The sequence below is a fragment of the Phyllopteryx taeniolatus genome, chromosome 20 (assembly GCF_024500385.1).
Source record: "Phyllopteryx taeniolatus isolate TA_2022b chromosome 20, UOR_Ptae_1.2, whole genome shotgun sequence".
Lineage (NCBI taxonomy): Eukaryota > Metazoa > Chordata > Actinopteri > Syngnathiformes > Syngnathidae > Phyllopteryx > Phyllopteryx taeniolatus.
Window position 1 is genome coordinate 5,749,469 of NC_084521.1, and position 13,175 is coordinate 5,762,643.

The 13,175-nt window shown below is 41.5% G+C and overlaps 2 protein-coding genes across 3 annotated transcripts; one reads left to right on the forward strand and one right to left on the reverse strand.

Annotated features, from left to right (window-relative positions):
• Positions 1-281: 281 nt before the first annotated feature.
• slc22a13b (solute carrier family 22 member 13b) lies at positions 282-9,456 on the reverse strand. 2 transcript variants are annotated; one of them, XM_061758781.1, is made up of 11 exons: positions 8,809-9,456; positions 8,622-8,725; positions 7,632-7,786; positions 7,158-7,329; positions 6,940-7,060; positions 5,847-5,941; positions 5,550-5,764; positions 4,393-4,501; positions 4,084-4,278; positions 2,283-3,985; positions 282-2,175 (listed from the first exon to the last, which is right to left on the reverse strand). In XM_061758781.1, the coding sequence occupies exons 1-10, from the start codon at positions 9,184-9,186 to the stop codon at positions 3,925-3,927; spliced, it is 1,605 nt and encodes a 534-aa protein (XP_061614765.1). In that variant the 5' UTR covers positions 9,187-9,456; the 3' UTR covers positions 282-2,175; positions 2,283-3,924. The 2 variants fall into 2 exon arrangements, with proteins under 2 accessions (XP_061614765.1, XP_061614766.1); XM_061758782.1 differs by lacking the exons at positions 282-2,175; positions 2,283-3,985 and having other exon boundaries at positions 4,144-4,278; positions 4,388-4,501.
• Positions 9,457-9,836: 380 nt separating this feature from the next.
• On the forward strand, positions 9,837-12,419 carry LOC133470417 (deoxyribodipyrimidine photo-lyase-like). The gene is made up of 5 exons (XM_061758796.1): positions 9,837-9,929; positions 10,091-10,150; positions 10,252-10,399; positions 10,660-10,779; positions 12,292-12,419. The coding sequence occupies exons 2-5, from the start codon at positions 10,126-10,128 to the stop codon at positions 12,377-12,379; spliced, it is 381 nt and encodes a 126-aa protein (XP_061614780.1). The 5' UTR covers positions 9,837-9,929; positions 10,091-10,125; the 3' UTR covers positions 12,380-12,419.
• The last annotated feature ends 756 nt before the right edge of the window (positions 12,420-13,175 follow it).

The following is a 13,175-nucleotide window of genomic DNA, read 5'->3' on the forward strand; positions in this document are numbered from 1 at the left end:
CTTGCATACACCTTAAGGGCCACATTGATAGACTAGCTTGACATTTTGCTGCCATCTACTGCTCAAATGTTCCAAATGCATTGCAGAAAGTCTTGGTTAATAACTGGGCTTAAAGTGTGTGTGTGTGTGTGGGGGGGGGGGGGGGGGGGGGGGGGCTAATCATTAATCATTAATAATGATTAGCATTTAAGTCTGTTTTACCAATATAGTGCCTCAGTTTCATAAATGTGTGTTATAATAAAAAACAAAACAAAACAAAAAAACCCCAAGTAATTCAGCAATGAAAATGTCAGCTCCTGATGTATTTACACTGAACAAATATATAAACACAAGAATTGATGTAGATGTGCTTTAGGCTGTCCACAATAAAACGCCACTCAATGTGCAGTTTTACTGTATTCGGGGGTCCCGGGAGGTGGGAGGTCGATTGTGGCCTGTGAAATGTCCTCTCCTCCATGACAATGTGGCCTGCAGTTGTCACAGCGGTCACACGACTCACAAAAAAAATTCAACAAGCCAGAAGAGTCCAGTTGCCTCAATTCGACCTTAGCGGATTACAGTCACCTGGATCCCACAATTTATAGCAATATTTTTATCGATATTGTAAAACATTTTCTAAATAAAAAAAAGAATTGTTGATATACAGTGTACAAAACCCAAGACATGACATCAGGGGAAAGAATATACAAATGGTATTTTTGAGATTACAAAGTTTTTAGATAAAAAGTCATATATTTTAGACACAAGAATAAAATTGTATACTTTGAGGTAAAAAGTCATATTTCTTTTAGATTCAAGAAGAACAATTGATGGAAAATAAGTTGTAATATGTATATTTTCAAGATGAGAGGTTGTATTTTTCAGATTTATGTAGTGGTATTACAAAACAGTATATTCATGCAGAAAAAACACAGTTCATTTTGAAAGAAAAATGCGAGGTCTTAAGATTTTTAAATGTATATTTTTAGAGTTAAGTCATATACTGTATTTGAGAAATAAGAAGAATCATATTTGTGTATTTTAAAGATAAAAAGTTGTTCTTTATATAAGGGCATATTTTCGAGAATCTAATAATATAATTTCTTGATAAAAGTAATATATTTCCGCCATTTAAAAAAAAAGTATTTGAGAAAAAAGTATATATATATTTTTAGATAAAGCATTTTTTTTTTTTTAGATTAAAGTCACATATTGCAGGTTCTAGCGAAGGTGCGCCCAAGTTGTTCATGTGTCTGATGTAAAACCCAGAAATTAGACAACAGAGCGTGCACCTGTAATCGTCCACAATAATAACAATAACTTGGATTTATGTAGCTGCGTTTTTGCCTCATTTTTCTCCAACCTCTGCGTATCGTCGGTCAATCCTCCTCGGTCAACTTGAGTCTTTACCATTATTAATCAAATTATATGAATATGACCCATATATTTCTGCAAGCACTTCTGATCTCGGGTGGTCCTGTGGGGGGTGCTTCGGGAGTATGGGGTACCAAACCCCCTGATACGGGCTGTCTGGTCCCTGTACGACCGGAGTCAGAGTTTGGTCCGCATATCTGGCAGTAAGTCGGACTTGTTTCCGGTGAGGATTGGACTCCGCCAAGGCTGCCCTTTGTCACCGATTCTGTTCATAACTTTCATGGACAGAATTTCAAGGCGCAGCCGAGGCGTAGAGGGGGTCCGGTTTGGTGGCCTCAGTATTGCATCTCTGCTTTTTGCAGATGATGTGGTTCTGTTGGCTTCATCAAGCCGTGACCTCCAACTCTCACTGGAGCAGTTCGCAGCAGAGTGTGAAGCGGCTGGGATGAGAATCAGCACCTCCAAATCTGAGACCGTGGTCCTCAGTCGGAAAAGGGTGGCGTGCCCTCTCCAGGTCGGGGATGAGATCGTGCCCCAAGTGGAGGAGTTCAAGTATCTCGGGGTCTTGTTCACGAGTGAGGGAAGAATGGAACGGGAGATCGACAGGCGGCTCGGTGCAGCGGACTTTGTATCGATCCGTTGTGGTGAAGAAGGAGCTAAGCCGAAAGGCGAAGCTCTCGATTTACCGGTCGATCTACGTTCCCACCCTCAAGTGTACCTGTCAGCCATTGAGCCCAACACGAAGACTCCAATCAGAAGTCCAGCCATGTAAATAGACTGAGACGCCTCAATTAACCTTCTTCCGTCACACATCAGATTCAACTGTTGGAGAAACAAAAGGGCAAAAATAAATAATTTTCTGATGAACATAAATGACCACAACGGATAAGTGCAGTTTACAGTTGCCATGGTGACCACACCCCTCTCACCTCTGTCACAATGCTGGATGCCCCAGTTGGCACCTCAAACTCGGATCCATTGAGGCAGCCCGTGGTCGCGTTCAGGCCGTACAGCTCGATGGTCTCCAGGTCGGAGTCGACTGGCGTGTACATGAGGCAGCTCTGGAAGCTTCCATCCGGGCTCACGGGGATGGTGAGCCGCTTTTAGCTCTCCATGGTCAGGTTGACGTCCACTCGCTCCAGGATCCAGTCAGTGTTGCAGTAGTTTGGGAAGTCAACGCCCGCGAAGACCTGACCGATGATGTCGAAGGCGATGAAGACGCTGGGGACGCACAAGGCCGCCACCAAGCGCTTTTGGAACAACCCAAACTCGCCGATCTCCTTGAGGATGTGCGCGAAGGTGCTCACTGAAGACCGACACCTGGGTGTCATCATACAGTATAGTCCACGCTCTCCTTTCACTCCCACATCAAATCCATAACAAATCTGCCTTCTTCCACCTTAAAAATATCTCCAGACTCTGCCCTTCACTCTCTGATTCCGTATCAGAGACCATCACATGGGCTTCAGTGTTCCCAAAACTCAGCAGCCAGGGTCCTCACCCACACGAAGCCCTGGCAGCACGTCACTCCCACGCTTATCCATCTCCACTGGTTCCCAGTGAAGTCCCACATCAGATACAAAATCCTGCTCCTCACCTACAAATCCCTCCATGCGCTTGCCTTGTCAGACCTCCTCCACCCGTACAACCAATCCCGGGATCTGAGGTCTTCAAACTCTGGTCTCATCTCCATCCTCTACACCAGGCTGCGAACTTTTGGGGCCAGAGGCTTCGTTCAGCATGCCGGCCCCCACCCACCCTCTGGAACGCCCTCCCCTCTGAGATCTGCCACGCCCCACCGCCAGACAATTTCAAACAAAAACTCAACAGTCACCTACTTCACACAGCTTTTCATGTTTAGTGTCCTTTGTTCTGTGTTTTTCTGTTCCATAATATTTGCATACAAGCAATTAAAAGGTCAATATAAACAGGAGTGCAGAGAAAATATATTTGACAAATATATATATAGTATTTACGGAACCCTAGACATGACGTGGCCATAATAACAATATAAAGTAAACACAAAATAATAATTTGTGGCCACAAAGTAGGTATAATGTACAACATACAATTTAATAATGCTAATATTTCTGCACCTTCTTAAGAAGTGCTAAGGGAAAACGAAGGTGCCCTCTATATGCTTAACCAGATGTCCAAGTGCTTAGTGGGTATGATCTTAAACCCACAAATTATTATTTTGTCTTGAAACATTTCAGGATGCACCTAAAATGCACTTGAACCTTTACAGTTGAACTTAATTTGATCTACTCCACACTTTGTAAAGTTCAACTGTTCAATGATTCATTACTTTGAGCACAACTTGCTGTTTTCACCTGTAAAGGTCATAGTGCATGTTGAGTTCATGCTGAAGTTTTACCAGAGAGCCAAATATTCCTAACTTTTTGGGCGTAGTGTACATTGTGGCCACATCATGTTTCTATTATTAAAAAAAAACATGTTTAATAATTACAAATAGTAACAAAACCTGTCGACAAAATCCTCTGGCGCTCTGCATTTATGAGCTGATGTTGCCACGACAACAGAGCAAGCATCCATAAACGTTCTTATCAACTATAACGCTGTGCTTTTGCCTCGTTTTTCTTCAACCTCTTCGTACCTACTGTCAATCCTCCTAAATAAAAACAAAACAAAACATTGAAATGTATATATTAAAAAAAAAGAAATCCATCAATAGTCTCACTGTTGTTTTTGTGGCGTTTGCCAACTCACCTTGGCCGGGCGTGTTCCTGAAGTTCGGCGTTGAGGGTCTCTGGCAGCAGCAGACAGAGGCCCGCCGCACTAGTAGGTACGGCCCCGTACAACAGCATGGGGATGGCGTCATGGTAGACCCCCAGGAGCCTTATCAGGGGAGACAGGATGCCTCCCACGCGAGCGCACATGGAGTTCAGACCTACGCCACTCTGCCTAGCAACACACAGAAAGCCAACAACACGCCAAAGCCTATAGACTTATTTACTTCTGCAACCACTTGGGTACAACGGCATAACCGAATGAAACCGTGGCAGTTACTTACCTTACCTAAGTGCGGTGGGGTACAGTTCTGCTGTGTAAACATACAGGATGGTGAAGGAGGCAGTGGATGCAAATTTCCCAAGTATGGCTATGACCGTTGCAATGACAGGAAGGTCTGAAAGAGCAAGTTGGGGGAAACATAGCTATGTCAAAAAAAAAAAAGAGTCCATAATTGAATGCACACACACAAAAAAAATCATATTTAAAAAAGAAAGTTAAAAGAAGAGAAAAAGGTAGATTTGCATATAGTTGCATATTTTCTAGTTCAGTAATTTTTGAGATTTAAGTTGTATATTTCATTCAAGTTTTACAAAAAAAATACAGATATTTTCGAGGTCAGATATCTTGTTTTTGAGATTCAAGTTTGATCCATCCATCCATCCATTTTCTGTACCGCTCATCCTCACTAGGGTTGGATAATTAAATAGTATACAGTATTTTCTAAATAAAGTCATTTTCTATATTAAAGTCATATCCCACCCCCCCCAAAAAAACAAAACAACAACAACAATACCAGCTTCAGCAACATCAGCACCTCTGTCAGCTCCTCTGCCCCCCCCCTCCATCCTGACCCACCTCCCCCTGTCTCCCAGCCCCTAAGCGTCCTCTCGCCCTTTACCTCCACAGACCTCTCCAAGCTCATGTCGAACATGAAGAACCGCTCCTGCAGACTGGACCCTATCCCATCAAGTCTCATTAAAGACCGTCTTCCATTTCCAATCTCCCCCTACTGTCTAGATTACTTGAAGGTGCAGTTGTCGATCAGCATCACGGACACAGCCCTCCTCAAAATCTCCAGCAAGCTCCTCGTCTTCTCAGACTCCCTGACAATTTATCCATATCGACAACTGCACCTCATCTCCTGGCCCCCTGGCCCATTCACTTTCAAGGCAAAAAGTATTATTTGACAGATTAAACTCATAATATTACAAGAATAAAGTCACACTTTCGAGATGAAAAGTCACGTAAAGTATTTTAGAGATTGAGGTAGTAATATTAGGAGAAAAAAGTTGTAGATTTTTAGGATTAAAGTCATATATTTTTTAATTTTGAGATATTCTCAAGAAAATTGTATTAAAAATGTATATTTTCAAGGAAAAAGTTCATTTTTTTTTTTTTTTACATGCATGTGATCATTTTCGATAGAGAAGTTGCCTTGTTACCCTCGGGCACGGCGATGACGGCGAGGCAAGCGGCCCCTCCGACCATTAACAAGATGGCCTCACACCGTCGCCTCCCGAAGCGCCCGATGAGCGGCAAAGAAACCAGACGGGCGGGAACCTCCGCCAGGCCGAAGATGAACTGCGTCAGGTAGATGTTCAGTCCGAAGTTGCCAACGTTCAGGCTCAGGCCGTAGTACATGAAGCTGACTCCAAACCTGTCGTGCACGAGGAATACTCATGATTTCTTTATTATCTCTAATGTTGAGCACAGCGCTCTTTTAGGTGATAAATCCTCACCAGACGTAGCCCATGATGAGCGCTCGTTTTCTCAGATATGATATCCGGAAGATGTCCAACGTGCTCCCTCTATTGGGCGTCACAGCCACCTCCATCTAGACACACGCATATCATGAAGATATTATTCTGCATTAAGTTGACTACAAGTTTCAATTGTTCCGTGACTGAGCTTATAACTCAAAACATTTGAGCGCAAATCCAGTGGTGAGCAGTCAGGGCCTGCAAGGTCTTCTATGCTGGCTGAAGCACTGAACTACAACTTAAATGAAATGATATTAATTGATTTTCAACAGTCTGTTATCCTTATTTATAGCCATTCCCCTGGCTGTCCAGCTTCCAGTAATGCGTATGTTGAGTGACTTTTAAAAAAAATTTTTTTAGGTCCAATCAGATTTCAGATTTTATGTCTTTTTAGTCTGCCCAGGGCCTTGACCATGACACATGCACACTATTATCAATGGCAGTTTTTTAAGCCCGTCATACTTCAGATTCACCACTTGGCCTTCGCGAAGGCTTGGAGTGATGTTGGCATTTTTCTGTCCTCTTGTTGGTTGATCAGCACTAAATAGTCTTGGGACGTGCACAATGTGTGACGGAGGAGGACAAATGTTGGATATTACGAAAAATTCCTTTTCAAGGCGTACTTTTCAAGAAAAACCGTGAGGATAGGTTGACCAACACCATTACTTACTGTCTTGTTTCAACCTGGAAAATAATTGATTTGGCACTTTCAGAGTAGCACGTATGAGCGTGACAGCTTGCCATCTAGCGTTGTCACGGAACAAATGAAACGCGTATCTCAAGGTGCCACTGTATAAGAAATAGTCAAATAAAATATTCAATTCAGAAAGTCCAACGCACAGACATTTTCAGAAATAGTCATCTCACAAAAGATTTATTCGGCTGTCTAATTTTACACTTGATGGGTGGCCAGGCAGGCACTCCAGAGACCAATCTACAGTATTTGTATACAAGCAATCAAAATATTTCCATCTGTAAACCCAATTTGCCCATGCCTAGTGTATCCAAATGTGCATTTGGTTTCTATGAATTTGACGTATGGATAAAAGTTGAAATTTGTGCTACAGTTAACCTTGTCCAGCAGATCTTGCGACACTTCCCTCCCGTTGACTTTTGCCGCTTTGCGCACCTCCTTCACGGCCTCCTCCTTCCTGCCCTGAGTAATGAGCCAGCGAGCTGATTCTGGGAGAATCCTGGCGGGATCAAATGAACGGCATCTACCTTAGCTATGTAGCTATATCTCACTCAGATGTAATAAAATGCCCAAGTGTCATGTGATGGTAAACTGACCAGTAAAGTACGGGCAGGACAAGAAGAAGAGGGCTGTAGAGGACCAGTTGGAGGATCCTCCAGTCGCGGATCAAATAGCCGAGACCGGACAACAGCATGAGACCGATGGCATAAAAACTGTGACTGACGATGGTGCAGAAGGCAAACTTGGACGACTCGCACCACTCGCCACCTTCAGAGGAACAAAAGACTTCATCAAAAACAACTCTGCAATTAAGTTTTGGCATTGAAAAGAAATGCCCAAAACTTTTTTTCGATTTCGTTTCGAGTATCATTCGGACAAATGTGAGGCCATCAACATTTGGCAGCACAGGCTTTGCAATTTTTGTAAAGGCACCCTCTATATAATCATAATGATTCATGCTAATTTACACCTTTGAATGGAATCCATTTCAGTGCCATTATTTGTTTCTGAGTCCAATTTATGATCAAGGGCAAAACCCGATAGCAGTGTTCTGACCACACGCCACTCACCTATGACGAATGCGTTGGCGAGGATTCCCGCCGCGGACACGCCACACATAAACTTGAGAGCAATGTAAACGTAGACGTTGGGCGAGAAGGCAGCACTGACGCCAAACAAGAGAAGAAGAAGATGGGCGAGCAAGACCACTAAGCGGCGACCAAACCTGACAAAAACACAACTAGAAAAGTAGAATTTGCAACATACTGTATATTTCTCGTTTACAATATTAATATACAGTATTTCCACATTACCATTTACTTCTATAGTACATTTTATGTCAGGTGAAAGTGCAGCTTAACGCCAAACAAAAAAATCCAAGATAACTCATTTCGAAAGATTTTCCGCCAATAATGTGGCCTATGTCCTGTACGACAACTGATTTAAAAAAAGAGGGCAGAGGTGGAAATAACGGAAATAATGTTGTTGCAAATCACTGGGATGTGGCTGTGTTGGGAATTAACCAATCACTTTCAAACTTATGTTAAATGGAAGTCAGCACACACATGCCACCGTTTAAAGTGCCGCTGCTTAACTCCAAATATGTATGACACGCTTTTACTGACTTTTTTTTTTTTTTTTTTCGAGCAGAAGACTGAAGGTTTTGTGCTAACACTGACCGCTATTTGGAACTGTTCCAGCTGAACAAAAACAGCCCCAAAGCATGATACTGCCACCATCATGCTTCGCTGTAGGTATGGCGTTCTTTTGGTGATGGGCAGTCTTGTTTTTATTTTGCTTCAGCTGGACCTGGGGCCTTAGACGAGGTGGAGCGAATTATGAACAGTTCCAAGTAGAAGACACTTTTCAACCTTCAGGCTTCTGCGAGCTCTTTTACTTCTCTTCTCGAAAAGAGAATTGTATAGGTTGAAGGTGACATTAATGGTGGAAAAGGTTTTGAAAGGATTTATCTTGGTCTCATTTGTATATGTTGCATCCTCAATCTGATATGGCAGGGCAGCGGTTGGTGTACCACGATATAGAATAGAGCTTTATTGTACCTGTCAGCCATTGAGCCCGACACGAAGGCGCCAATCAGAAGTCCAGCCATGTAAATAGACTGAGACGCCTCAATCAACGTGTTCCTGTCACACACCAGATTAAACTGATGGAGAAACAAAGACCAGAATAATCAATTTGCTGATGAACAGTGCAGTTCAGTTGCCATGGCAGCCCTCCCCCTCTCACCTCTGTCACAATGCTGGATGCCCCAGTTGGCACCTCAAACTCGGATCCATTGAGGCAGCCCGTGGTCGCGTTCAGGCCGTACAGCTCGATGGTCTCCAGGTCGGAGTCGACTGCCGTGTACATGAGGCAGCTCTGGAAGCTTCCATCCGGGCTCACGGGGATGGTGAGCCGCTTTTGCCTCTCCCTGGTCAGGTTGGCGTCCACTCGCTCCAGGATCCAGTCAGTGTTGCAGTAGTTTGGGAAGTCAACGCCCGCGAAGACCTGACCGATGATGTCGAAGCCGATGAAGACGCTGGGGACGCACAAGGCCGCCACCAAGCGCTTTTGGAACAACCCAAACTCGCCGATCTCCTTGAGGATGTGCGCGAAGGTGCTCATGGTGAAGCGCTCGCTGGACTGCAGAACAACATGCAATGTAAAACCTTTTCAACCCCAAGGTTAATGATTAAACTGACGTTTTTATCAAGAAAATCAGCTGTTTCAGTACTGGGAAAAAGTTAGAACCGCTCACAGCCACCAACCAAGATAACTATTATTTTTTTGTTAGAGTCCAAACTGGAGTAATTTATTAACATCTTTATCGTTCAAGGGCAAAATCCAGTTGGCCCTAAAACCTTCCATACCCAAAATGTTGGATTTCTGAACAGACAAAAACGGCACAAAATCCCACTTTTGAGAGAGGGTCAAGTCAGGTCACTTTTATTTATATGGTGACAATTCACAGCAGAAGTTAGCTCAAGCCACTTTATACATTAGGCAGGTCCTCCAACAAACCCCGATTCTAATGAAGGTGGGACGTTGTGTAAAACGTAAATAAAACAATACAATGATTTGCAAATCCTTTTCAACCTTTATTCAATTCAATACACTGCAAAGATATTTTGTTCAAACTGATGAACAAAATATTCTCTCATTTTGAATTCGGTGCCTGCAACGTGTTCCAAAAACTTGTTTTGGGTTGTGTCAATTATATTTTTTCACTTTTTGCTTTGACATAGTCCCTATCCGCAGTAAATAGTGGGAGATTACAAGACGATATGGACTGAGCCCTCCCCCCCCAAAAAAGTTCAGAATTGCCTTTTTCATTATTTCTTTTTGAAACCATAAATGTTCTACAAACGGTAGGTTCTGTGAAAAGGTAAATTGTGGACCTCGAATATGTTTTTACATAATACAAACTTTTGAGGCATATTTTTTCCTCAGTACTTTTTTGTTTGGAATCCAAATTGTATGACCGTTATCGTGTCTCACTGTATTTTTTCTTTTTTTTTTTTCTCTCCAGGAGTTCAGGACAAAACTATTCCCTGGAAGACAGACATGACGCTTTTCAACGCAGGGAAAGGTTTGCACAGCTCCAAGACAGAACTATGGCACGTGTGGTGCTTGACTGTGATGACATGTATAAATATTTATATACAATATTTATTTGTTTTGTGTGTACAGAGGGACGTACAGGTGCCCCCTTCGTGGATGCCAGCATGTGGGAATTGGCCATGACGGGCTTCATGTCCAACAGAGGGTGCCAAAACGTGGCCAGCTTTCTCACCAAGGACTTGGGCCTCGACTGGAGGATGGGAGCCCAGTGCTTTGAGTACCTTTTTCTAATACTTTAATGCATATTGAATGTTTTTTTTTTTTTTTAAATAATGAAGTAATATTTTTTTTCTATATTAATAAACATGTTCATTTCATCTATAATTATTTTACAAGTTTTCTCATAAATACAACTTTATTGTTCTCCTCATTCTATTTATTTATTTTTACAATTTTCTGCTTCAGCCCTACCTTCTCCTTTGCGTCAATTGCACTTCTGTAATTTCACTTAAAAGACATGTAAATGACTTCCCACAGGTTGACCATGATGTCTGCAGTAACAATGGCACCTGGCTGTACAGCGCGGGCATTGGAAATGAACCCCGAGAGAACAGGAAGTTCAACATGGTCAAGCAAGGCTTTGACTACGACCGTAACGTACGTAACGTTCCCCGCCATATCGTAGTTTGGGTTCACCCAACGCCATGCTGCTATATTGCGGAGTTTGTTGTGAAAGTCGTCTACTTGCGTATCACGGAAATCAGGGCGTCCGTCCCATGAGTTGCGGCAGCGGGTAGTCCGGCTGCACTCTCGTCGCAAAGCCCCAGCAGATGAGGACGGGCCGGGTGGGCACGGTACATTGAGTCAAGAGAACTAAGCGATCGCCTTATAAAGTATCACTTCCGTTGTCCTGTCACAGTTCCATTTTGTACCTTGTGGTAGTCTCAAGAAGCAGTCTGGTATTTCTTTTTAATCACTTTATTTTCTAGTCAACACGCAGAGGTAACATGAACATCCAATGTGTATACCAGTATCCACCAGAATCTATATTCTTCTTCGTCTCTTATTTCTTCTTTTGTTCCTTATCTGTGTACTCCTTTTACATGGTGCCCCAAGTATTCCGACTGTGACATCACGGAACTGAAAGGCCTTGTAGTACAGGGTACGTTGAACTCAAATGTGTGGCAAGACTTAAAAAAATCATGCAGTTGTAATGTTAAAATGTCTAATGAGACTCTAAAAAGTGTTGTATTTGAGTGAAACGTATGCCATGTTCCAAAAATGTATGTTTTTTTTCAACAATATTTGATCAAAATAAAACATTTCCACAGTTGCGAGATGTAATGGCATTATCAAGTATCTGTATTTGGTATGGGCCAGTACTAAAGTAAGTGTCAATCTAAACAAAAACAAAAAAAAGTGGTATCAGTGTATCCCTATAGTATATAGCGATTGTTTTAAAAAAGTGTGTTTTAATAAGTTTAAATGTGTTTAAAGTGTGTGGGAGGTGTAAAACTATACTACAAAAACTGTATATGGTCTCTATATCCCAGATTTTCATCAGTTGGGCCTGGAAAGTATCCCGCACGATAAACGGGGGCTTTACTGTACAGTATTATTGTTACTGTGGAAATTCGAACGCCGATGCGCGAATGTAGCAAGTCCACATCTTCACTCAGTGCGCCTTGTAGTCAAAAAGCACAAATGGATGACAAGAAAAAACAGTTAACCCTAAAACCTTTATACCGCTAATGTAAAATGCAAAAGCATAACATAGACATAAAACACTCCTTTTTATCACAAGGTAACAGAATACGGCACCTAGACAAGCTAATGTATCAGTCGACATCTTCCCTCTGTTGCCTGACAGCACAATCAGATCGGCTCAAATGTCCAAACACCACTTACAGAAGATGCAAATTAAAGTCCTTTGTCCACAAAAACTTGCTTGATAGCACCACCAGCAGCACGGCGACAGGGGGCATTGATTTCTATTTCTCCAGAAGCAAAAACTTCCTGAGCTTGGATCAATACAAGCCACCACAATGCTAACTCTGTTTTTTGTTACACACACTCTTTTAAATGATGCTCCTACTGTAACTGCTATTTGTCTTGCATACTAAATGGTGCATTTTTTTTTCTGGTGTAACCCATCTGTGTGGCCAGCAGTTACAGGAAATACGTTCACGTGAGAAGATTTGAGGAAGTGCTGCAGAGAGAAGAAAACAAAACTACAGCCAGCAAAGCCACACAGTAACGTGGGAAAACTTTGTCACATTTGACTTTTAAAATGGGCAAACCATTCATTGTTGATATTTAAAAGAAAATGAGTTAAAATGCATATGTAAAATGTGTTTAATTGTTTATTCTAAATATTAACCAATAATTCGTTTTTAATGTAATTACAACTAATTAAATTATGAATAATTTAATAAAATGTTAAACATACAAGTACATTTAATTTTTTTGTTATCATCCATTGCATCATTATTTTTCTAAATGTTTTCTGTGTACTGTGTTGTCATTTAAAGATAAAAAAAGAGGAAAAAATTACATTTTAAACTAAAATATATCATCCCCCCAAAAATTGAAATGGCCAAACCCATAAGATGTCAATATCAAAATATTAGAAACAAAGTTATTTATAATGCAAACTTTGATAAATTATTATTTTTAATTTAGTTATTTTATGTTCACATGTTTTTAAAATGCTATTTTTAGTCATTTATTTCCACGAATTAAAAATGCAATATTTTTGGATTTGGCCATTCTTATTTTTTAAGAATGTACTTTTCTATTTTTACACACAAACATGGATAAATTAAAAATGTGCTATATTCTTCATATTTATGAAAAATCCACACCTGCCCTAATCTACATGAAAGGGGTTATAATAATATTCAAAACATCTCTGTGCAATTGTACGCCACTGCGAACCGCATCAATAAGCATATTGTTCCATTAATTCCGTCCAAAGTGAGGATTGTTGTCATTGTAGTCTTTGTCGGGGACAGAGTTTTGTACTGGATCGTATAAGTGTACTTCCAGTTGTA